The sequence below is a fragment of the Dendrobates tinctorius genome, unplaced genomic scaffold (genome assembly GCF_039654945.1).
Source record: "Dendrobates tinctorius isolate UK_male_01 unplaced genomic scaffold, ASM3965494v1 ptg000243l, whole genome shotgun sequence".
Classification (NCBI taxonomy): domain Eukaryota; kingdom Metazoa; phylum Chordata; class Amphibia; order Anura; family Dendrobatidae; genus Dendrobates; species Dendrobates tinctorius.
The window spans coordinates 6,709,598-6,736,947 of record NW_027361910.1 but is presented as its reverse complement, the minus strand read 5'-3'; the positions used below and the strand labels follow the sequence as shown (position 1 = coordinate 6,736,947).

At 43.0% G+C, this 27,350-nt stretch overlaps 1 protein-coding gene across 2 annotated transcripts in view; it reads left to right on the top strand.

Moving 5' to 3' along the window:
• Positions 1–27,350, top strand: part of ADGRD1 (adhesion G protein-coupled receptor D1) — a 1,079,490-nt gene that overhangs the window by 99,636 nt on the left and 952,504 nt on the right. For both annotated transcript variants that reach the window (XM_073557041.1, XM_073557040.1), the window contains 3 exons: positions 17,519–17,641; positions 19,579–19,809; positions 24,579–24,833. In XM_073557041.1, coding sequence (XP_073413142.1) covers positions 17,519–17,641; positions 19,579–19,809; positions 24,579–24,833 — 609 coding nt within the window. The remainder of the gene's footprint in view (positions 1–17,518; positions 17,642–19,578; positions 19,810–24,578; positions 24,834–27,350) is intronic.

The window sequence follows — 27,350 nt, the reverse complement described above, 5'->3', positions numbered from 1 at the left end:
TTAGAGAAGCATCACATGATTTTTCGAACAGTGCCAATATTTTTGTCCACCCTCTTTTTTATGTTTGGTGTGGAATTATATCCAATTTGGCTTTAGGACAATTCTTTTTGTGTTTTTTCATTTAAGACAAATTAAATGAAGATAATAATACCAAAGAATTTGTGTTTGCAATCATTTTCAGGAAGAAACTGAGTATTATCTGACAAAATTGCAGGGGTGTCAATACTTTTGGCCACAACTGTGTGTGTATATATATATATATATATATACAGTGGGGCAAAAAAGTATTTAGTCAGTCAGCAATAGTGCAAGTTCCACCACTTAAAAAGATGAGAGGTGTCTGTAATTTACATCATAGGTAGACCTCAACTATGGGAGACAAACTGAGAAAAAAAAATCCAGAAAATCACATTGTCTGTTTTTTTTTCATTTTATTTGCATATTATAGTGGAAAATAAGTATTTGGTCAGAAACAAAATTTCATCTCAATACTTTGTGATATATCCTTTGTTGGCAATGACAGAGGTCAAACGTTTTCTGTAAGTCTTCACAAGGTTGCCACACACTGTTGTTGGTATGTTGGCCCATTCCTCCATGCAGATCTCCTCTAGAGCAGTGATGTTTTTGGCTTTTCGCTTGGCAACACGGACTTTCAACTCCCTCCAAAGGTTTTCTATAGGGTTGAGATCTGGAGACTGGCTAGGCCACTCCAGGACCTTGAAATGCTTCTTACGAAGCCACTCCTTCGTTGCCCTGGCGGTGTGCTTTGGATCATTGTCATGTTGAAAGACCCAGCCACGTTTCATCTTCAATGCCCTTGCTGATGGAAGGAGGTTTGCACTCAAAATCTCACGATACATGGCCCCATTCATTCTTTCATGTACCCGGATCAGTCGTCCTGGCCCCTTTGCAGAGAAACAGCCCCAAAGCATGATGTTTCCACCACCATGCTTTACAGTAGGTATGGTGTTTGATGGATGCAACTCAGTATTCTTTTTCCTCCAAACACGACAAGTTGTGTTTCTACCAAACAGTTCCAGTTTGGTTTCATCAGACCATAGGACATTCTCCCAAAACTCCTCTGGATCATCCAAATGCTCTCTAGCAAACTTCAGACGGGCCCGGACATGTACAGGCTTAAGCAGTGGGACACGGCTGGCACTGCAGGATCTGAGTCCATGGTGGCGTAGTGTGTTACTTATGGTAGGCCTTGTTACATTGGTCCCAGCTCTCTGCAGTTCATTCACTAGGTCCCCCCGCGTGGTTCTGGGATTTTTGCTCACCGTTCTTGTGATCATTCTGACCCCACGGGGTGGGATTTTGCGTGGAGCACCAGATCGAGGGAGATTATCAGTGGTCTTGTATGTCTTCCATTTTTAATTATTGCTCCCACAGTTGATTTCTTCACTCCAAGCTGGTTGGCTATTGCAGATTCAGTCTTCCCAGCCTGGTGCAGGGCTACAATTTTGTTTCTGGTGTCCTTTGACAGCTCTTTGGTCTTCACCATAGTGGAGCTTGGAGTCAGACTGTTTGAGGGTGTGCACAGGTGTCTTTTTATACTGATAACAAGTTTAAACAGGTGCCATTACTACAGGTAATGAGTGGAGGAGAGAGGAGACTCTTAAAGAAGAAGTTACAGGTCTGTGAGAGCCAGAAATCTTGATTGCTTGTTTCTGACCAAATACTTATTTTCCACCATAATATGCAAATAAAATGAAAAAAAAACAGACAATGTGATTTTCTGGATTTTTTTTTCTCAGTTTGTCTCCCATAGTTGAGGTCTACCTATGATGTAAATTACAGACGCCTCTCATCTTTTTAAGTGGTGGAACTTGCACTATTGCTGACTGACTAAATACTTTTTTGCCCCACTGTATATATACTGTGTATATATATATATATACACACACACAGGCTAGGGTCACACGAGTGTATATTCTCTAATTCAAGAGATTCAGGCCGATTATGCTAATCACACTCTGATTAAACTCTGATCAGAGTGTGATCACAGTGTGCCTGATTCTCTCGAATGAAGAAAAGATGTAAAAAATAATTTCTCTGTCTTCTCCTTTCTGTCAGTTTATGGAAATTGAGACTGCACTCAGATGTCATCTACACATGTTTTCCACAGACTCATTGACTTGCATGGATGAGTGTGAGCCAAATATCAGATTAAACTCGTCCATGCTGCATGTGTTTCCGCCGAATCAGCTCTGTCTGATGAAAAAAAATTGGACATGTGCACAGCCCCATTGGGCTGAGTGCAATCTGATGTTTTGTCATGTCGCACTCGGATCAATAATACAGGCGTGTGCATGAGCCCTTAATCAAATTAGTTGATGCAAAAATGAATGCACCCCAGATAAAAAAAACTACATCTAGTGTTTTGTATGACTTCCATGATTTTTAAGGACAACACCAAGTCCTCTAGGCATGGAATGAACAAGTGGGCGACATACTGCAGCATCTATCCTTTTCCGTTCTTCAAAAACAACCTCTTTTAGAGCCTAAATGTTGGATGGAGAGTGATGCTCAACTTGTCTCTTCAGAATTCTCCTAAGTGTCAAATTGCGTTCAGATCAGGAGATCTACTTGACCACTGAAACCTGTTCTTCCTCAGAAATGCAACAGATGTGTGAGGTCATGGAGTGATAGTAGAATCTTCTCTTTCATTAGAGGGAGGAACACCTGTGAATTCATGATAAAATGTTCTCAGCAACACCAGCAGCACTCATGCAGTCATATATAAGGACACTGCCCCCACGTTTCACTGTAGGCACCATGCATTTATAAAAAATGCATTTATAAAAAATACATGTCTACCAAGGGCATCAAGTGATTGTAGCACTTTCTCTTTCATTGTAGATCTGTACATCTCATAATTTTATGATCACATAGCTCTCCAACATCATCAGCATTCAGGCAGACTCGCATAAGGTCACTGCCCCCATAAATTTGTTTTTCTAAATGCATGGTGCCAAAAGTGAAATATAGTGTTGGCAGTGCCCTTATGTGTAGCTGCATGAGTGCTGCCGATTTAAAGGTACTGTCACACTAAGCGATATCGCTAGCAATATCGCTATAAATTGTGACGTTATAGTGATATTGCTAGCGACATCGCTGTGTCTGATACTTACTTACGACCCGCTCCCCCGCTGGTTATCGCTGATCGTGCGAGAATGCTCAGGACCGCTTCTCGTCGTCAGCTTCCTGCGGCGCTTCCTGTGGAGAGACGAGCGTGGAGCCGGGCGGGAGGATGCAGGATCGCCTAGTGTGACAGGTAAGTAGCGACCCCCGTCCCCAGCGATGTCACTGGTGAGATCTGCCTGTGTGGCAGCTCACTAGCGACCACTTAGCGATGTACCAGCGATCCTGACCGCGTCATATCGCTGGTCGGGATCGCTGGTACATCGCTAAGTGTGACAGTACCTTTAGAGAGCTACATTTCATTGATGTTATCAGGAATTATCAGATGTACAGATCTACAAAGAAAGAGAAATTGCTACAATCACTCCATGCCTTTGGTAAACATGTATTTTTTATAAATGCATGGTGCCTACTGTGAAACATGGTGGCAGTGCCCTTATATGTAGCTGCATGATTCTGCTGGTGTCTGGGAAGTACATTTCATTGATGGTATCATTAATTCACTGATGTACTGCTCTGAAAGAAAAGATGCCACCATCACTCCGTGCCCTTGGTGGACATGCACTTTTCCAATTTGACAGTGACCCAAAACACATATCTGTTGCATTTCTGAAGAAGAACAGGGTGAAAGTGATTCAGCTTCCAATTAGGTCTCCTGATCTGAACCTTATTAAAAGTCTGTGAGGATTTCTAAAGAGACAAGTTGAGTGTCACTTTCTATCCAACATCCAGAGTATAAAAGAGGTCTATTTGAAAAATGGAAAAAGATAGATGTTGTTAGGCGTCGGATTCCTGACGCTGCACAGCGGGAATCCAGAGACAGACATCCGGTGGTCCCCCATTCCGCTCCGACCGCTCGGACTCCTGCTCGGCAATCACGGCGAGCCAGGCATTCTGCCCAGACTCGTTCTGTGAGCCTGGATGTTGCTGCCACCTCTGGTGCAGCAATGGTAGCGCAACCTGCTCTGCAGAGAACCGCTCCAGAGGCTAAGTCCTCGTGCCATGCTACTGGGCATGCCCGCAACTTGTCCTCTCAGTGGAGAGCAGGGGTCACATGTCCAGGTCCTGCGTCGAATCTGATTGGTTCTTCCCAGGTTACTGGAAGGTCCCAGAAGCGCATGGCTATAAAAAGCCCGCATGGCGGCTCGGCCATTCGCTAGTGTAGACCTACTATGCTATGTGTGAATGGTGATGGATGCATGTTCTGGTGGATGACTTATTATGAAACCCCTACCCTCTGATATTACGAGTGGTGACAGAGTGTGTATAGTCAGCTCCAGGTAGTGGCTAGCTATTTGCCACTGTGCTACCGCACCTAGCACTAGCGCCGGTGTCCGCCTGTCGGCACCGTCGTCTAGCGGCGTGAGTTACCGCCGCGCCTGCGCTTAGCAGTTCTCCCGCTCTGTGCTTAGCAGTCCACTGGCGTTCGCGGTTGCGATGCCCCCGCTGGTTACCTTGTGCATTTAACAAGGCCAGCGTTTCTGTATTTATTTGTTAAAAGGTTTTCTGTGCGTGCACAGAGCCGGCCTTAGCTGCTCGGGTGACGTTAACCCGAGCGCACTACTTCACTCATTGGAGTATCTGCCATTGTCCAGCAGCGGTCTTGTCATCTACCGCACGGTGGACCCCGGGCGGCGAACGCACCTGGTATTATTTTTATTAGGTGCGTTCCGCCGACCATAACAGATGTTGCATATACAGTATGGCTAACTTATTAAATCCATGCCTAGAAAACTTGGTGCTGTATTTAAAAATCACGGAAACCATACAAAATACTAGATATATATCTTACAAGAGACTTGGAGTACAAATTCCAGGGTATAATAAAAAAGTAATGTTATTATTAATCACATAAAAAAGTAGAAATTAGTACAATGAATATATAGGAAGTTAAAGGCAATGACGCACAGTGTCAGTAAACTACACATCCACAGAAATAATAACAGGCATAGGGATCAGGATGCGCAAATAACAATTGGAGCAAACAGCAGATGGCGTTTACATATATAGGGGTAACATATAGGCTATAAGTGCGCTGTTAAGTAGTATTAATCCCATGTGGAAATAGCCAAGTATAAATAACAAAAGTCCCCTCCCCAGTATTTAAATTAGTTGGTATGCCATAATAAGAGATAAGGGTAACAGTCCTAACAATAGTAATAAGAGCTCACCGGGGTAAAACAACCCATCAGAATGTTAGGAGACAAAGCAAGGTATATAGAGGAGAAGAAAGCATCTTACTCATAGTGACCTGTATGTGGATATGCAGTAATGGCAACCCCAACGTGTGTTTCATGTGGGCTTTCTCAGGGGGCTGCCATTGCCACAGCACGCCCCCTGTACCGGATTGGATGGCGAATCTATCAATCAAAGTACCAACAGCTTCAGCACACCCCTATTAGATGGCCGAGCTGTCAGTAACTGCATCCCAGACACCCTGAGGGGTGGGACCGTGACATTACCCTTATCTCTTATTATGGCATGCCAACTAATTTAAATACTGGAGTTTTTGTTTTTCATTCTAGACTATTTCCACATGGGATCAATGCTACTTAACAGCGCACTTATAGCCTATATGTTACCTATATGTAAACGGCATCTGCTGTTTGCTCCAATTGTTATTTGTGCAGCTTGATTGCCATGCCTGTTATTATTTCTGTGGATGTGTAGTTTACTAACACTGTGTGCAATTGCTTTTAACTCCCTATATATTTATTGTTACTGCTTTTTTATAGTGGGGCAAAAAAGTATTTAGTCAGTCAGCAATAGTGCAAGTTCCACCACTTAAAAAGATGAGAGGCGTCTGTAATTTACATCATAGGTAGACCTCAACTATGGGAGACAAACTGAGAAAAAAAAATCCAGAAAATCACATTGTCTGTTTTTTTTTCATTTTATTTGCATATTATGGTGGAAAATAAGTATTTGGTCAGAAACAAAATTTCATTTCAATACTTTGTGATATATCCTTTGTTGGCAATGACAGAGGTCAAACGTTTTCTGTAAGTCTTCACAAGGTTGCCACACACTGTTGTTGGTATGTTGGCCCATTCCTCCATGCAGATCTCCTCTAGAGCAGTGATGTTTTTGGCTTTTCGCTTGGCAACACGGACTTTCAACTCCCTCCAAAGGTTTTCTATAGGGTTGAGATCTGGAGACTGGCTAGGCCACTCCAGGACCTTGAAATGCTTCTTACGAAGCCACTCCTTCGTTGCCCTGGCGGTGTGCTTTGGATCATTGTCATGTTGAAAGACCCAGCCACGTTTCATCTTCAATGCCCTTGCTGATGGAAGGAGGTTTGCACTCAAAATCTCACGATACATGGCCCCATTCATTCTTTCATGTACCCGGATCAGTCGTCCTGGCCCCTTTGCAGAGAAACAGCCCCAAAGCATGATGTTTCCACCACCATGCTTTACAGTAGGTATGGTGTTTGATGGATGCAACTCAGTATTCTTTTTCCTCCAAACACGACAAGTTGTGTTTCTACCAAACAGTTCCAGTTTGGTTTCATCAGACCATAGGACATTCTCCCAAAACTCCTCTGGATCATCCAAATGCTCTCTAGCAAACTTCAGACGGGCCCGGACATGTACAGGCTTAAGCAGTGGGACACGTCTGGCACTGCAGGATCTGAGTCCATGGTGGCGTAGTGTGTTACTTATGGTAGGCCTTGTTACATTGGTCCCAGCTCTCTGCAGTTCATTCACTAGGTCCCCCCGCGTGGTTCTGGGATTTTTGCTCACCGTTCTTGTGATCATTCTGACCCCACGGGGTGGGATTTTGCGTGGAGCACCAGATCGAGGGAGATTATCAGTGGTCTTGTATGTCTTCCATTTTCTAATTATTGCTCCCACAGTTGATTTCTTCACTCCAAGCTGGTTGGCTATTGCAGATTCAGTCTTCCCAGCCTGGTGCAGGGCTACAATTTTGTTTCTGTGTCCTTTGACAGCTCTTTGGTCTTCACCATAGTGAAGCTTGGAGTCAGACTGTTTGAGGGTGTGCACAGGTGTCTTTTTATACTGATAACAAGTTTAAACAGGTGCCATTACTACAGGTAATGAGTGGAGGAAAGAGGAGACTCTTAAAGAAGAAGTTACAGGTCTGTGAGAGCCAGAAATCTTGATTGCTTGTTTCTGACCAAATACTTATTTTCCACCATAATATGCAAATAAAATGAAAAAAAAACAGACAATGTGATTTTCTGGATTTTTTTTTCTCAGTTTGTCTCCCATAGTTGAGGTCTACCTATGATGTAAATTACAGACGCCTCTCATCTTTTTAAGTGGTGGAACTTGCACTATTGCTGACTGACTAAATACTTTTTTGCCCCACTGTATGTAATCAATAAAAAAATTGCTTTTTTATTATACTCTAGGTTTCGTACTCCAAGTTTCTTGGAGGATACACATTCTGGTGGAGTGTCCAATATTTGTTTCATTTTGGTCTACTATTTACATATAGGTATAAAATACTTCTGTATCACTATATTGTGTTTAGTTTGGATGATACTGATAGTAAAATACTAGATATAGTAGTTTTTGATGTGGGGTTTATTCATTTTTGCTTCAATTACTGAGTAAAACTTTTTTTTACTAACCTTACTTTCATGTTACAGGTTAAAAAATGTTACATGAAACTCAGTCTTGTCAACAATTTTTTAATTGTTCTTGTATTCAGTGATGTATTGTTTCAAATTTTACTTTCCAAAGGGGGGTGTAATCAATTATGCTGAACGCTGTATGTTCCAGCAGCATCTACAGTTACGTCTACATTTGACTAGAGGACACAATCGCTATCTCATTAGACAGCACAGTCGTGCATATTTTCGGTTGAATTTTGCTGAGATATTTGGATGAATCCTCTGCTGATTAAATTACTAAGACGAGATAGAACAGAAAGTAGAAAGACAGAAAGTAGAAAGAGACATCATTTTGAGCTGCAGTCAAAAGAAATCTAGAGTGATTGAAAACCCTCAAAAGTTTGTTTTCCTTCAAGTACTGCTTTGTCGTGACATTTGGAGACTAGCGGAGTAGGTATTGTACAGCACACATCAGCGTGTCTTCACTCTGTCAAACAGTTTTCCTATACTGACAACTCAGAACAAAGTAAAATATTTATTTACTGAATAGGAAAGCCATCGGCAAAGCTTACAGCTGCCCTGGACATAATTACGAGCAGTCATGTAACGATCTGCTGAACTTCACTCATCTGGATTGATGTTCCACACGTTTTTATATCAGATTTTACTAGAAGACGGCTTAATGCTTTGTAGACAACTGTCTTGCTCGACTCTCTAGCATCATCCACTGTTCGTTACATTCTCAGTCAGTTGCAGGATACATATGATTGATTTGTTTTTTTCTTTTAATGGGCTGTCCTGGATTTTAAAACATGGCTGCTTTCTTTTAGAAAGAGCGTCATATCTGACTATGAATTATGCTGTATTGCAGACACATTTCATTCACGTCAATGCGGCTGAGTGTCAATACCAGTTTTCCTAATCATGGACAATCCCTTTACAGTGGCTCTAAGCAAGGCAGATGTGATGTTGGTGACCCAGGGATGGGCAATAAAGAGCAGATTGTTTTTCTTTATAACAGACTGTGATTGGGGATGGGGATTTTTTGAAAGGGGACAACCCCTTTAATTAAATTTTGTAAGTTTTTTTAACATTGTTGGTTTACAACCTCCATATGAGATGCACTGCTCTATATAGACAGAGAAGATGCTACCATCACTCCATGCCCTTGGTAGTCATGATAGAGGTCATAGAAACTCAGGTTTGCTTAGTCGGTTCTTCACTTGGATCTGGTTATTCTATTCTGGTCACTCGGTTTCTTTTTCAGATCTGGTTATTTAGTACTTTACTCAGATCTGGTTACTCATAATGCCAGCTATAAGCCAACTCAGTTGCACTACACAACCATCCTGCCACAGGTCTGGGTGCCAACTCCTCCTCTTCTCTACGCTCCTAGACCTTTTATAATTAATAACTGTGCCACAGCTGTTACCTGACTCAGGAACCATGTACGTCGTCCTACAGTTCCTGCTAATGCAGTTCTTGCTACATTCTCTTATCCTGCAACATTTGACCAGCAGATGGTGGTGCCTGTTTGCCGACATCTATTTGGTCTCAAACTGGAAATTTCTCATTTGTTCATCTCCGTACACAAATGCAACCACTTTTCTCTTCTAATGTCCATAACATGCGTCAATCCGGAATTTGCTAACAAAGATCAGGTTTTACTTTCATGTACATTGGCAAGTAAAAGTTTGGTCAACCCTGGTCAAAAATACTGTTATTGTGAACAGTTAAGCAAGTTGAAGATTAAATGATTTCTAAATGGCCTAAAGTTAAAGATGACACATTTCCATTATATTTTAGGCAAAAAAATATTTTCATCTTTTACATTTTCAAAATTACATAAAGGAAAATTATCACAGCTTGTAAACGCTTTTTGTAGCCAGACAAGAGTCTTTCAATTCTTGTTTGAGGGATTTTCATTCATTATTCCTTGGAAAATTGATCCAGTTCTGAGAGATTCCTGGGTCGTTGAGACCTAGGCACAGATTTTCAATGATATTCAGATCAGGGGACAGTTAGGGCCATTGTAAAACCTTCAGCTTGCACCTTTTGAGGTAGTCTATTGTGAATTTTGATGTGTGTTTAAGATCATTATCCATTTGTAGAAGCCATCCTGAGCACACAAATCTCCGAGGGTTTTTAAACTTTTGCATGGGCCCATTTTCCTTTTAGTAATTTTTAAATATAAAAGATGAAAATATTTTTATTTTTTTTGCCTAAAATGCAGAGAAAATGTGTCATCCTTAACCTTAGCCCTTTTAGAAATCATTTAATCTTCAAGTTGCTTAACTGTTCACAATAGCAGTAATTTTGACCAAGGGTGCCCCAACATTTACATACCACTGTAGTCGGGAAGGTGGTCTCCAGAATCAGTTTTACTGGTAGGTCCTTGGCATCCCTGTATAATATCATCCCTGTGGACCCTGTGGAGCATTATATTGTGAGGTTAAAAGCTTGAAATTAATGCACAGTAAAGTTCACTATATCAGCATCACAATAAATCAATCTGAGACCAATATATCTTCAAGGATGTAAGTATGAACACATTAACGTGTCTAGAAGGGATGCACAAAGGAAGAATGTGATGTGGAATGACAGCTCTCTGACCTGAACTCACAATAAAAGGGTCTCATGCCTGCAGGTAAAATATTCATGACAAACACGACTTGTAAACTCAGTCTTTTATGTACGTGAAGGTATAACTTGTAGATATTGTACAATCAATTATATTTACGTCCTCCTGGACCTTCATCAGATTAATCGTGGCTCAGTAAAAGGAAACAGTTGCCAAAGTAACTATGATCTAAATCCCTGAGGAACTGGAATGAAAGAACAAAGGGGAAAAAATAAACCAGTGACCCAAAGGACGGCTTTTCATGTGTTCTTTATGGAGCCATCAGTACTTCAGAGAGGACATTTTTATGCATTACATGCATATTTATGAAGAATACTGCTGCCTGTATTTGGCAACAATCACAGACACTATAGCCACAAAATTAAAAAGCAGAATACTTGACGTGTTCCAGACGTTTTTATATATTCCGCATCAGAACTTCTCATCTAATCATGGAGGATGCAAGATTTAATGTTCATTAAAATTATTCAAATTCCTCTGTGATTTGCAATCTTTAATTGTATCTACAGCCCGTTTCCATTTCACATGCCCATCATTCTTGCAGTCAGAGCTAAACTGATAGCACAGTTTTATTTTACGCAGAGACATTCATGTATCATATTGTTGTATTGTCCATATGAACCAATATGGACCCTCGTGTTTCAAGTACAATTGGGAGCTGAATTTTATGTTGTTGACATGATACCTTCTTCTCGGCTATGATACATGATGCGCTGAGCCTCTGGCCTCAGGGCTTATGCTGTCTTGGGTATTACTCTTACAGTTTAGGCAAATATACAGCATTCTTGTATGGATGCGTGTCCTGTCTCCACTCCACTGCTACCATCAAATCGTAGGCACGTAGGCACGGAAGTGGAGTAATCCTCAGCCCAAGTTGAGCAGGTATGATAGTTCTCAGACACTAGTGAGTGTCAGTGTTCAGACCATGACATGCAGTGTGATCAGTACCTGGTGGTCATTTATAGTCAGGTGCATTACTTCTCACTATTGAAGGGGGCACCTGGTGCTTAGAAGTAGAAAATACTGCTGCTCCAGCGCTGATCATCCGTGGCTCTCCCAGATCTTTCTCGCAGCAGTGATGTCCCACCTATAATATATGACCTCAGCTGCTTCATGCTACCTACCTTGGCTGACCATTGTGGTCAGAAGTGACTGCTTTCCAAAGTCACGGTAACAGAACAGTGTAATTGGCTTGAACAATAATATAGTAATTACTAATTCAATCATTTTAAAAGCCCCACTCCAGTGTTTTATTTTATGGCAACGCTGGAGTGGTGCTACTAATGTAAGGTCCCTGCACATAGTCTTATACTAACCATCCACCATTTTCTGCTGTTATCTATGCTGATCCGATCGGTCTCCAGAAGTTGGTGACTTTTCGGATCTCTCCAGTGTCTGGGTGAGCAGGAGGTCACTTTTCAATCCACTTCCATGAGAACCTCATTCTGGACCCATTCTGGCTCTCATAGACTTACATTGACAGATTGTGACTGTTAGATCTGACTTCAGTCAGGAGTTGCAGTCACAAGATGGCAGTGCGGGATCGAAGTGGCGCTGGGAACAGCAGAAGACAGCGGATGGTGAGTATAATGTTAGGATGAAGGATCTTACATTAGTGGCACCATCCATCTCTGCAATTTAAAAAGTGGCACTTTAATGATCTAGTGATTTTCTGGCATTGATCAGTAATCCTGTAATGTTTCTTTTCTGATATGTCATGGGGACATGCGGAAAGATCTCATAGATAAAGTGTTATATGGCATGGATGGCCTCTTATTTGATGAGTGGTTAGAAGCGTTGGGCTTGTTTAGCCTCATCGGGGATCTCATTTATATGTATAAATACATCTGTGGTCAATACAAAGGACTAGAACATGATATATATCTTTCAATGACCATATCTTAGACCAGAGAAAATTCATTATGGGAGGAAGAAAGGCGATTCCGGCAGCTAAATAGGAAAGGGTTCTTCACAGTTAAAGCAGGCAGAATGTTGAATGCCCTATCACAAGAGGTAGTACTGGCAGACACTATAACAGCTTTTAAAAAAGGATTGGATGATTTGCTCACAAAATATGGCATTGAGGGTTATAAATGATCTAACGATAAGAATGTATGACTAGTGGCGATAGGTTGCCTTTTTATAACCTATGTAACTATGTAAGTAAGTGATCTGAGGAAAGCACTGATTTTCATTAATGTGATAGTACTGATGATCATTTTGATGAACACATTGGCCATGTTCGTTTTGTGAAAATCTATACTATCTTATATTAAAACTGGATTATTATATGGTAATGGGAATTTGAACCCATGTAGTAGGGGCCGGGATTGGGGGGTGGACCACTGCTTACCCTGTCCGGATGACACAGACACTCGGTGATGCAAGGACGAGGCGGAGACAGATTTCAATAGTAACAGTTCCAGATTTATTTGTCGTCCTCCTGACGACCACAACCATGCACCGCAGCCTCTTTACAGTTCTCTGTCTCCAGGCCCGGGTACCTGCACCTTTGCTCCAGTCGAAGTAATGTCCCTCGTGGATCTTTCGCTGGGGCTGTCCTAGACCAATCTACCGCCAGCGCTTCACCTGCCCGAGGTCGTCATCCAATCGGTACCCCCGGGGCCTCGTCTGTCCTGTTGTCCGTCGGGTCAGGGCCACCCCCCTGACTGTCTCTTTGCTGTCCGTCCCCTGGTCGAGCTCTTCTCTCTTCACCATCTTCTACCGAGCTCCTCCCTGGACTAGCCTGCCTGGAACCCTATCCTGTTCTATTTATCCCCTCTCTCACCGGGAATTCCCCTCCTGGGTTCCTATCTCCCCGCCCCCCATGACTAAGCGTTTCTCAAGCCATAAGCTGATGTTGAGTCCTAAGCTACTCCCCCTGCCATCTTGTGGTCATTTCTAGGTATTGCACTCTCCTATCCACCTTTCCCAGCTGTCACCCTTCTATCCTGTCAATCTCCGTCTCTAGTGCACAAACCATCCCCTCCTACTACCAGTCACGTCTGTCCGTCAAGTCACCTTCCCCACACTCCCCCTCCCTTTGTCCATTGTCGTCCCGACAATCGTACTCCCTACCTACGTCGTTCTGAAGCTTGTCCACAGTCTGTTGTCAGACCGGTCGTTGGGCCAAAACCCGCTGCCCACGTGGCCAAACTAAACCGGGAGCACCATGCTCTGAGCAGCCAACTGCTACTCACCAGCGTGCACGCCACGTGACAACTTCTTTCGGGTTGGTGAGGTCCACTCAGACTACTCTATGGCGTGAACCTCCCACTACTCTCCCCTTCTATTACCTTCAGCTGTCCGGAACGCCATGACCGAGGCCTTTCGCCTACCAGGTCATCATTGGCACCCGCCCGTCCTTGTGGGGTGTCCGTGGTGTTGGGGACCTGACTGACGGACCACTGTCTGGTTTGATGTTCTTCGTCTCTACGTCCTTCACATAAAAAGAGTCATGGTCGGCGTCTTCGTCACATCTACCTCATACCCGGAACCTGTTACACACATTTTTTTTTTTAAACACACTACTCATTAAATCAACTTTAACATACTGTTATCTCTACCTTAATAACAATATGAGTTACCCAACAGGGGTAACCCCTTTTCCCTTGTTTGTTTTTTCATTTTTTTTCTCGTTTTTTTTCTTTTCTTTCAACATAACATTTTAAAGCAGAACATAAATACTCCCCCTCCCTTTTACATGAGTACTTCCTCTCCCACATCCCCGCTATGCCAGGAGCAAACAATTAACAATAAAACATGTCCCTTATCTTGGACGTCGGACTGTCATCTTGGGGCCTGCACAACGGTGCAGCGAAATCCCGACAGTCCGGGCCATCTCCTGATGGCTGATGTTGCGCCAGTCCAGCAGGGGAACCCCACAGCCGTGAGGTTCCCGGGATGTTTCAACTGTTCCTGAGCGCCAAGTGTTCTTTTTGCCCAGGGCTCAGGGGTCATCTCCCTCCTGAGAGATGAGTCAAAAGGGGTAGAAGGGGCCAAAAGTGGTTCCACAGCGCACGTTCCACGCCATTTCTCTACTTGGGGACCAGCAGTCCACCACCGGTGGTGGTGTGGACGCGCTCACCTCTGTCGACGTTGTGGCTTCGCTCCATCCGGCCCCCAGCTCTTGCAGTTCCGACCGCAGGTGAGGGACCGGGGTCGTTGACCGGTGAGAAGTGGAGCGGCAAAGCTGGGGCCTGCTAGTGTGGATGGCAGACGGATCCGCAGAGGCGGCGGAGCCTGATGACCCGGCCAAAGCCGCCATCCGGAGGGGGGCCGGAGCAGTCGCGGACCTTGATGGGCAGGCCAGAGGCGGCCCTGGGTATCTGTGTGCAGGCTGCAGCTGGAACCATGAGCGAGGCCAAGGCGGCCGCGGGTGCTGCCGGGTAGGCCGCGGCCGGCGCCGCAATCGAACCAGAGGTGGCCGCGCAACAGGCCGCAATCGGAGTCGCAGATGGGGCTGGAGTGGCGGCCGGCACTGGTGAGGAGGCCGCAGGGGAGGCCGGAGTGGCAGCAGGCTTCGGGTGGTAAACCGCTGCAGCCAGGTGGAACGCAGCAGCATCGGCCATGGGCTGGTTCCGCACCGGAGACGCGGGCCGATGTGCCGCCAGACGGGGTGGCTCAGGGTGGCGGGTGAGAGCATCGGTCGGCCCAGCAGAGGCCGCAAAGCCCTTCGCGACCGGGTCCACAGGAACGCAGGAGGCCACGCGGGAAGGCCGGGTGGAGGGGGCCAGTCTCGGAGCCGCCGGCCGGGCCAGGGGATCTCTCACCTTCCCCGGCGCTGTGGCCTCTGGCAGGTCACTCCGCAGCTCCTCCCACGACCTCCGATCTTCGCCCCGCCGTCCGGCAGGGCTAGCCCCCAGGCTCGTGGGTCCCACGGTGAGGCTCCCAGGTGATGTCTTCGGCGGCTGCTCCAGCAGAGCCCGAAATCGCTCCTCTCTGCCCGATGTCTGGGGGCCGTCAGTGGCTACCAAAAAGCAGGCCTCCCGGCGAGATTCGACCTCTTGACGCCACCGCCCCGGATCCGAAACCAAGTCTCCGATTATAATCCACAATTGAGCAGTCTTGTAATCCACAGGTATTTGTAATCCACAGGTGAACAGTTCAAGTCCTGTTGGGTTCTTCAGACGCAGGCCTGCTGTGGAAGATGTCGTATTAGCGGCGGCGATCCTGCCGACTACGCCAAATGTAGTAGGGGCCAGGATTGGGGGGTGGATCACTGCTTACCCTTTCCGGATGACACAGACACCCGGAGATGCAAGGATGAGGCGGAGACAGATTTCAATAGTAACAGTTCCGGCTTTATTCGTCGTCCTCCTGATGACCACAACCACACACCGCAGCCTCTTTACAGTTCTCTGTCTCCAGGCCCGGGTACCTGCACCTTTGCTCCAGTCGAAGTAATGTCCCTCGCGGATCTTTCGCTGGGGCTGTCCTAGAGCAATCTACCACCAGCGCTTCACCTGCCCGAGGTCGTCGTCCAATTGGTACCCCCGGGGCCTCGTCTGTCCTGCGGTCCGTCGGGTCAGGGCCACCCCCCTGACTGTCTCTTTGCTGTCCGTCCCCTGGTCGAGCTCTTCTCTCTTCACCGTCTTCTACCGAGCTCCTCCCTGGACTAGCCTGCCTGGAACCCTATCCTGTTCTATTTATCCCCTCTCTCACCGGGAATTCCCCTCCTGGGTTCCTATCTCCCCGCCCCCCATGACTAAGTGTTTCTCAAGCCATAAGCTGATGTTGAGTCCTAAGCTACTCCCCCCTGCCATCTTGTGGTCATTTCTAGTTATTGCACTCTCCTATCCAACTTTCCCAGCTGTCTCCCTTCTATCCTGTCAATCTCCGTCTCTAGTGCACAAACCATCCCCTCCTACTACCAGTCACGTCTGTCCGTCAAGTCACCTTCCCCACACCCACATACTATATGTAACTAATACCACTGCGCCTCCTATATCTATGCTGCTGTTTATAAGAATGTTTGGTGTTTCTGAATCTGGCATTCTTGACAAACTTTAAAGGGAGTTTGTTAGAACGAAATGACTGTTCAAATTAAGCACACGTGCTCGGTGCACCCTTAGAATGATCGATCAGTTCAGTGCACCTTCCCTCCCGTTCCTTGATTGACAGCTCTGACTTTACTGGAGCTAGAGAAGGGTGGAAATAGTTGGCAAGCAAGTAAGTGCGAAGGTGCATTGTCTGTTTCAGTATCAAGCACTTGTACTTGGTTTGAACAGTTATTTTGTGCTGATTTCACTCTTTTTAATGGAAGGAATTTCAACATGAATTAATCAGTCTTTCACTGTCATCCATTAGCATAGACTAATAGTTCTGAGCAAAGCTTATATATATAGTTTTGAGTTAAAAATATGAAATGTTGTGTTTTTAGAGTTGTCTGTCGTATATATTTGGGTAATATACATAAAACTGAATATGAAAATTGATCAGTCGGAATATGTATACAGTATATGAAAATGTATTCACTGACAAAACATTGAAGCCGGTACTATAGGTTACTAAATATTAATACGCAGAAATAATTGTTATAAACTAAAAAATTGAAAAAAATGTCCTCATTGTATTTTTGTGAGGCCGTTTGGGGAGAATAACTTTCATATGGAGCAACTTGTATTTATATGATTATTCTTCAAAAGATGGAAGGAAAGTTCAATGTCATTCCACAAATTGATTACACAAATAATTCGCATGAGATGAATTTTCTCATCTACACATCCATAGCTATGAACAAACAGCGTAATATGAAACGGATATTAGAAATGCCGAAGGTGCAGTATTTGCATTTGCACAACCTAAAGGAAGAACAGATGGATGCGTTTATTGGCAAACACATAAAAAAGTCAATAAATATGGATGAATATTAATGCATTGCACATGTGATGCGCACTAGATCTAGAGCCGCGGCTGGATTATGTCCTATTCCATTGCGGTAGTAAAGATGTGTACATCATTTATGGCTACATCGTGCTTTATAGTTGCAGTGAGAGCAATACTTAGTATTTTATGTGTTTATTTGTTTGTGTGTGCTGTGTTAATGCGCCTGCATGACATTACTTTATGGCTGTGCGTTTCATGTTGAGTTTTCCTGTGATATTATCTGATTGCAGGTTGGATAAATGTGTCTGTTTTCTCTTCAGATATTGTAGAAGGAACAGTCAATCATGGCATCGTCCTTAATGAGCAGAAAGGAGTTACTCTGCTTTACTTTGGAAGTTCTAAAAACTCTTGCATAAGTGATCCCAGCATATGTGGGCCAGAAGGTTAGTGCTTGGATTTTTCTAGAATATTTTCAATTACTGACCATTTGACGTTAACATGTAAGATTTAACTGGGTCTTCTAATACAAGCCTTATACCCTGCATTTCATTTAGACGTCCAGCCCCAAAGATCCCGAAGTCTTCCTCGATGTGTATTTGCTTTAGTCATTTTTCCTCCACCATTATTGTAAGAGAGGGGGAGAGAAAACTTTTAATGGTATCAGATAAGCTCAATTATTCAATGCGATGAACACCTATGTGAACAAAGTGCCCTCTCCCAGTTAAATGGATGGCAGACCATCCGGTATGAGATAAAGAAACCAACTGAAGATGGTGAGGAAAGACCTGGTAGGAGCCGTATAAATCAAGAAATAAAAGTGAAGGGAATAAAAATGCTTTATAAAAAAAGCCTTTATTAAAAGATTATTTTTGGCTCAACAACATATAAATTGATATAAATAATACAAAATTAGTGCTTCAGGCAATTAAACCCCTATAATATAGTGAGTAAATATATCTATACATAGGACCATACAACAGAAATAATAGATCCAGCCAATGTATACTCAAATAATGATCATCTCTATACCACATAGGCCGTCCGCAGATAAAAATGAACCTATGTAAAAAAACCAATGTCATAACAGTAAAAAAGTACATAAAGTGCAAAATAGTGCGAAATATTACCACAACGGATACATTTGCCTATGTAATGGTGCAAAGAGGTAGTGCAAAGGGTATAGAACATAAAAAATAAAAATAAGTTTGCAAAAAATTGTGCAAAATATGCAAAAGTGAAAACAAGATGCAAAAATGTGCAAAAATAAACCATGGTAGTGATACTCAAACAGGCAAAATATGCAACAATTGCAAAAGTACAGAATATATGCCGACAAATCCGTGAAGTGTGCAGCATATATTAGGATAGACCACGGTAGTGAATGTCAGATGTGCCTTGATATGTTGAAACATGGGAAAGTTAATAAAGCCACAAGAGGCAATAATGTAGAAATAGGGGTGAATATCTGCGGATCCAGGACAAGTGGGAGAAACGGTGTGCCTGTTGAACGCGCCCCGACGCGCGTTTCGGAAAGCTCCTTCGTCAGGAAGTATAGTGCCATAATTATTTTTTAATATATCTCATAGAAAAAAGTGCTTAGTGCTATCTATAATATGGTCTCCTGTATGGGGACCAATCTTGAGATTACAAAAACAATTATAGTTGCTATTCCATGATTAAACCAAAAAAGTGCCTTTGTAAACACTATCAATAGTATAAAGAAAAAACCTAATTTTCATTGCCACATATCAGCCTGCACCTGTAAACAAGCGCTCAAAGTTGCCATTATAGTTGCTATTTCATGATTAAACCAAAAAGTGCCTATGTAAACACTATCAATAGCATAAAAAGCCAAATTTTTATAGCCACATATCAGCCTGCACCTGTGAACAAGCTCTCAAGGTTTCACAATACTAGTTTTCCTATTCAATCCTGTCTACATATAACTGGCATCATATTATTCCACCGAAAATTTTACTGCCATTGCTCCAAGACAAGACCTCTAACTGGAAACAACATCTACCAAATTTAAGCAAATATATTACCTTAGCGCAAGAGATTATAAATATGGTGCCGCTGTCATAGGACTCCCTGCTTCTCTGCCCCGATGCCTGCGTTTGCCCAGCTTCTTCTTCTTCACACGCCCCCCGAAGAAGCTTGGCGAAACATGCGCGTCGGGCAGCTCATGATTTTGAGCATTTATTATTCAAGGACCTTTTGTATAGATGTTTTTGAAGATTATGTATTTAAACTTATTTTTAAACTTATTTTTTATTCTCTATGTATCATCAGTCATGTTCTCTAATTATATTTGATATGATTGATCTTCTATTGTAGTTCATGTCTTGTAACTTGTAATTCTTTTTTATTTCAATACAAGGTGTGTCGTTCTCATTTTTTTGGAAAATCCAGGACCAAGAACAAAAGAAACAACAGGATACCTATGCCCACAATAACTATCAAACACCTTCTCAGAATGGAGGTTATAAGGCCTTTGGAAAAAAAGTGACTTCTTATGGTTTTGAAATCTATTCAGATGAACATGATGGTTATGTGGAGGTTTACACACGTGGTAACTCCAAGGTGTGGAAAGCCAAAATTAAGGCTCCAGGTATTGGTCACCCTTAGTTTTACACTAGATTACTTTTCAAAATTTGGCTTCAATGGGTTCAGACATACATGTACCTCAGGGTTCTGCTATGAGGCCTACTGGAGATTGGAGGTCCAACTATAGTTGGATGTGCAACATTATTCAGTAGGAGGTGGGCACCTATACAGGGTTTGAAAATAAGACTGAAGAATCAACCCAAAGATCATAGAAAGGAGACTTAGATACATTTCTCCTCTGCAAGTTGGTTTGTTGTGTGGTGGCTTCAACCAATACTAAAAGGACAACCCTGTTTTAACCTTTTCCATGGGTCCCTTCTCTTTTCCTATGTCCCGATATATGTGTAATATAATAATTATCACATACCTGTATTTCAGATGTTTTCTAAAATCCGGATAGTTTCCTGGTTATGATATATGCTTTCTTTACCACTACCATACCTTTTAATGTATTAGACAGATAAACCTTTCAGCAGAGTTTTTCCAGCCACAATATGAATCTAATAGTCCAAACAATACAGTAAGTTATGAATTAAAAGTAGTCATTGTGACTGTTCATGAACCAGAATAGTTTCCAAATCTGGAAACGGCACCATATTCTCTACTTTAATACTCTGAGTCTTGTCATTTAAAAAAAAATAATGTAGGTTATTATTCCAAGTTTGGGCATTGTAAATAAAGGTTAAATTGACAATTATATTTAATCTATTCTCTCTTTTAATAAAGGAGATTTGTATGCTCTGAGCCACAATAGGATGCTCAAGGCTTTCCATATTATTTGCATCCAAATCCATTGTATTAAAATAATAATGGTAACAGCAGATTTCACAACACGCGGGTTTCTGTTATAGCAATTTCTCCCTAGTTGTCAGTCACATTCCAGTTGCTCTGAATTTTGCACATTTGCAATGGAGGTGAGGATGTACGTTTAGTATTAGATACTAATAATGGCAAAACTTAGGTGCCCACATAACTACCACAGTATCAGCTTGTTGGCTATTCTTTTCAAGCCAATGGTTTTTGAATAGAAGTTTTTAAAGTGTAAGGGCCCTGCCACACATAGCGATGCACCAGCGATCCTGACAATGATATGACCTTGTCAGGATCGCTGGTGTGTCGCTACATGATCGCTGGTGAGCTGCCAAACAGGCAGATTTCAGCAGCGATCAGGGCAGCCACGACGCGGGTAACAAGCGCGCACGTCGCTTAGTTACCCGCTGTGTACCTTAGATACCAGTTCCCAGCTCCAGCACGCTGGTATCTAAGGTACACAGCGGGTAACTAAGTGATGCGCGCCCTTAGTTACCCACGGTTTACCTTGGATACCAGCTCCAGCTCGCTGATGGCTGGTCTCCCGCCTGCCACACGCAGCGATGCGTGCTGGCCAGCGGGAGACCAACGATCAAAAAAAATGTCCAGGGCATTCGAGCACAATCAGCGATACCCGGCGGGGGGGCCGGTCGCTGATACGTGTCACACACAGCGATATCGCTGTTGCGTCGCAAAACTTGTGACTCAGCAGCGATCTCGCTAGCGATCTCGCTGTGTGTGACGGGGGCTTAACTGTTATTTAGCCCAAAGGCTCGCTTTGGGTAAGCATAATATCGGCATGACTGCTAGGCTTAGTGATTGACTGCAGCGGTCTAATGCTGTTGTCATGATGTCTCAGCTGCAGCCATATCAATGAAGATCAGGACCATTAATGGGGAGGCAGCACTGGTTAAGACTCTCCACCTGGTGTGAAGGTCTGGCTCACAATCATTTTTTAAGTCTATACCATAGGTGTTTGATGGGGTTCAGTTAAGTTCAGGATTTGGTGTAGCCATTGTTCTTTGTTACCAAACACATCACCGCACCATCTCTTCATGGACCTTGCTTTGTGCACAGGGACTTAGACATAGTCGTATTTATAGCATTCATTTGTCTAAAATATTTTGTATGCTGTAACTTTGCCCTTTACTAAAAATTAGGGGTCTGACTCAAACAGTGAAAAACAACCTGAAAACATAATTCCTCCTTCACTAAATTTTACAGTAGGTGCTGTGGATTCCAGGAAGATGGCTTTTTACTGGATATTCTGGCAATCCAGAATCATCCATCAGACTTTCATGTTTGCCATTGCACAAAGTCTTGTTTTCCCCATAATTTGCCGTTTAATAAGAACTCATGTGCCAATATACATGATCCGTGTATGAGACCTTTCATAGATGAATAGTGCAGTGATCTTATCGCAATCATAAGCTGAAATTACAATTAACACATTGTGTTAATTTAAGTTGCAGTAAAAGATATAATTGACAGTCTTTCTACAACTGTGCATGCGGTTGCATTTGTAAATATACATAATTTATGTACAGCTCTGGCAAAAATTAAGACACCACCACATCAAAACCATGTCATGAGCAGCCCATTCTTCAAACCTGAACCCCATTGAAAACCTCTGGAATGTAATCAAGAGGATGATGGATAGTCACAAGCGATCAATCAAAGAAGAAATGCTTAAATTTTTGCGCCAGAAGCAGTGTGACAGACTGGTAGAAAGCATGCCAAGATGCATGAAAGCTGTGATTAAAAATCACGGTTATTCCACAGAACATTGATTTCTGAACTCTTCCTGAGTTAAAACATTAGTATTGTTGTTTCTAAATGATTCTGAACTTGTCTTCTTTGCATTATTTGAGGTCTGAAAGTACTGCTTTTTTATTTAGACCGTTTTACTTTGTCAGAAAAAAAACCCAAAATGTATTGCTTGGAAATTCGGAGACAAGCTGTCAGAAGTTTATAGACTAAAAGAAAAAAATACATTTTACTCAAAAATTTACCTATAAAGAGAAAAATCAGACAAACTGAACATTTGAAAGTGGTGTCTTAATTTTTGCCAGAGCTGTATGTGTATTGTGAGGTAGCGCTGTTATTCAGTTAGGGGATCCTCGCTAGGCAGCGAACAAAACACATCCGGCACCAGGTTTTCCACAAAACCAAAACAGTCCAAGCGGTTTATTCAGCAGCATAAACCCATAGAAGCAACATAAAGTTCTTATAACAGCATAGCGTCCATGACAGAGTTCAGCTCTATAATCCCTGTGGTTAAACATGCACAGGCTTTCTAGCCTCAGATATCTCACCTACGTCAGGGTCACTGATGGTTCCTTTTGCATACTGCAGATGTCCATTCCCTCCATGGAACTCCCAGGCACATGCAGCCATTATCACAGCGTTCACTTGCTGTCAGAAGGCAGCCCCATCTCACTCAGACGAGACCTTCCACACTGGACCAACCAGGTCCCAGCATTCACCACATGTGACCTACCCTGGCCACATTATATGGTTCATAGCCACGCCCACCAGGTCACATGACTCTGACCTCATCACAGGTCCTTCAAGCACTTACACACTCTTTACAACAGTGTTCTTTAAACACACCCCCTGGGTGGGTTTGTAGGTAACTGGCCCGCCCATCTCCCTAGTTACCTGGAGATTTCTCCCTGTCACATTAAAGCAGCACCTCAGCAATATCACTGCTGATCAACACATAAGTCTCCATCTCAAAGCCACCCACTTTGAGATACATAATGGCCATTCAGTATTCTGCCATTCATCCTTTCTCCTGGGTCATCCACACAGCGCCCCCTTGCGGACACAGTGGTTACTACACCACAGTATATACAGTACATGTGGAAAAAAATCTTCAAATTAAGAATGCTTTAAAAATAAATAGAAGTGTTATTAGTCTATTTGCATCTCTGACAAAATGCAAAGTTAATGATCAAAAGAGAAATCTAAATCAAATCAATATTTGGTTTGACCACCTTTTGACTTTAAAACAGCATCAAAGCATATACTCTTCTAGGTAGACTTGCACACACTTTTTGCCGGGACTTGGCAGGGAGGTTGTTCCAAACATCTTTGAGATCTAACCTCAGATCTTCTGTGGATGTAGGCTTCAGTCTCTTCATGTCATCCCAGACAGACTAGATGATGTTGACATCAGGGCTCTTTTGGAGCCAAATCATCACTTAAAGGACTCCTTATTCTTCTTTACGCTGGAGATAGTTCTTAATGACATTAGATGTAGGTCTGAGTTCATTATCCTGCTGCAGAATGAATTTGGAGCTGATCATTCCCCTCCCTGATTGTATTACATGATGGACAAGTATCTGCCTGCATTTCTCAGCACTCAGTACAAAAAGAAATGGACAATGAGCGTAGATGCAGTGGTCAGCCAAAGAAACTAAGTGCAGCAGATGAAAGACACATCATTCTCACTTCCCTTCGAAATTGAAGGATGTTGTGGAGTGCCATCAGCTCAAAACTAGCAGCAACCAGTGGGCCCAGCTATGCCCAAAAGTCATACATTCAACATGGAAACAAGATTAATCAACTGAATTATGCACAAAAAGGAACAGGAACTGGGATGGAGAAAAATTGCAGATGGTGTTATGGACTAATGAGTCCATACCTGCCTAAAACTTTTGCACAGCACTTTATATACAGTATTATACTATCCACTGCATTGAATGGTTATAAAGCATAAAACTTTTTTGGTGAGTACCCTTGCTCATCTATTTCCCGATATTGCATTTCTGAATATTGGCTTCAGTTTAGCGCCTGAGGTTGCCTACAGAAGAGGTGTACCTTAGAAAAGTACTTTGTATGTTCAGTAGCTTCAGTGCCGATGGGATCAAGCATCTTAGAACAGCACTATCTCTCTGACATTATTTTACTGAATGAACACATTACTGAAGTGTTTTTTCTGTTTCCTTTGTCTTTAAGGTCCCTACTGGACACACGTCCTGTTTACTTGGACTTCCAGCGAAGGCCTGAAGGTTTTTGTTAATGGAACATTCAATGCGAATGATTCCATAGGTCAGGCATCCCAAAGTTACGGGGATAATAATGACAACTTGGTTGTTGGAACAAACAGTGATCTTTCCAAACATTACGTGAATGGAGCTTTCGATGAATTCATCATATGGGAGAGGGCACTGAATCCACTCGAGATCCACCACTATTTTACAGCAGCCATTGGTATGTTATTTTGGTAAGCAACATCAGTGTATGTCGCTTCTTGATTACATGTATATTCATGCATAAAATTGAGCTTAGTCAAATATTTATTTATGCAATTTCGTTTAGATGAAAATGTTTATGGCATTTTCTATAATTGATCTGATTGGGACATCATCATAACATGAGAATGAACAGCCTTAATTTGCAACATTTTGTAATCAACTTCTAAAAACCGTATCATTGGCAAAACAAATTTGGTAGAATGTTACGGCATAGCTCCGATACATACTTACATGACCCTCCAATGATACCGAGCTTTTTGTGATGCAGAGAATTGTATCATTGCTCTATTCAAGTAAATGGGACTCTTTCAGTTACCTGCACAGCGAATGGCATTGAGGAACACTGTGAAGAAGTTGCAGCACTCTGAAAAACTGCAAGGGTCTAGGCAGCTAATCCCCACAGATTGATAAGTGATGGTAAATTCTAGTGATATGCTGTCATTTCCACGGTGGGAAAACCTTTGTAATGAAGCTTCAACTTCACTATATGAGAAGTGATCCCTAAATGCTGGAAAATGGTGTTCTAATGTAGACATCTTATTGCATACTTCTTAACAATTATGATTTACCCATGACAATTTTAATAATAGCAACAACAATAATAATTTTATTTATATAGTGCCAACATATTCTGAAGCACTTTACAATTAAGCAGGAACATGTACAGACAATAAAGACATCACAAAGTAACACATAGTTCAACAGTTACAGAGGGAATGAGGACCCTCCTTGCAAGTTTATAATCTAGTAGGAAATACTCTTGTCACTCAGTCATGGCTTTCCTTCAGCCAGGTTTCATATCGCCCACCACATCGTAATCTGTGGCTGACATAATAGTCTCCAATGCCTTCAGTTTGTTTGTAAAGGTACTGTCACACTTAGCGATGTACCAGCGATCCCGACCAGCGATATGACGCGGTCAGGATCGCTGGTACATCGCTAAGTGGTCGCTAGTGAGCTGCCACACAGGCAGATCTCACTAGCGACATCGCTGGGGACGGGGGTCGCTACTTACCTGTCACACTAGGCGATCCTGTGTCCTCCCGCCCGGCTCCACGCGTCACTCGTCTCCACAACAGGAAGCGCCACAGGAAGCTGACGACGAGAAACAGTCCAGGACGTTCTCGCGCGATCAGCGATAACCAGCGGGGGAGCGTGTCGTAGGTAAGTATCAGACACAGAGATATCGCTAGCAATATCGCTATAACGTCACTAGTTATAGCGATATTGCTAGCGATATCTCTTAGTGTGACATGCCCTTTAGACTTCTTGCAATTTCCAGCAGACATTTAATTCTATTAGTATATTTATTACTCCTACTCACCTTCCTACTTTCCTTTCATATCCCAGCCCCCCTAAATCCTCATTAACCTCTATTGTCTCACTCTCTCTGTCTACTCTATCCCCATATTTGCACAACTAACCTCTCTCCCACCAGATCTTAGCTTAAAAGCTCCTCCATCCGTCTGACCATTTTTTACCCTCATCACAGCTGTACCCTCCCCTTTGAGGTGCAGCTCGTCCTTACCGTAGAGCCAGAGAAGTCGGCTCAGTTCTCCATGAACCCAAAGTTATTGAAAGACAAGGAAAGAAAGTTGTGGTCAGAGAGTTGTAGAGGGAAGTTAGTAAAATCATACCAAGCCGGGAAAAGACCAGGTCCAGAGTATCCCCATCTTCATATGTAAGTGAGTTAGTAAGCTGTGAAAGGCAGAAGGAGTAAGTTAGAGAAAGAAAATGAGTGGCAGATGTGGAGAGCCGAGCATCAATGGGGATGTTAAAGTAACCCATGATGAAAGTGGGGATGTCACAGCATAGAAAGTGAAAAAGCTAGGTAGCAAAGTAATTCAGGAACTGGGTGGATTTTACCGGAGGGTGATACCCAACTGCCACTCGCAGGGAGGGTTTGAAGAGTCTGATGGTGTGGACTTCAAAGAAGGGAAGCATAAGTGAAGGTACTGGGGAGACAAGTTGTAAAGCACATTGTGATTAAAGGAGCAGACTAACGCCTCCACCTTGTCTGCTCTCAAGTCTAAGAGTATGTGAAAATTGTAGTCTACCATAGAACACTAGCCATGGTGGTGTCTAACTGCTGGATCCAGATTTTAGTAACAGACAGAACGTTATGGGAATTAGAAAGGAAGAAGTCGTGAATGTAGGTGAGATTGTTGCATGAATCCTTCTAAGCTCTATGTTGAAACAGGAGAAAAAAGTTGTAGTGGTCTGTGGAGCGCTGAGATAAGGGATAATTATAGGGACAGCAATCTGGTTAACAAGCCTTTATTAACCCTTCGATCTCCACTAACCAGATTGCTGTTCCTATAATTATCCCTTATCTCAGTGCTCCACATACTGGTACAACTTTTTTCTCCTTCATCATTCCATATCCCTCCTCCTGAGGGTTTGCGGCAGGAGCAGCTACGAGCATAGTCAATTCCATTGAGAAGCTTAAGGACCTGTGGTGTTCGGACAATGC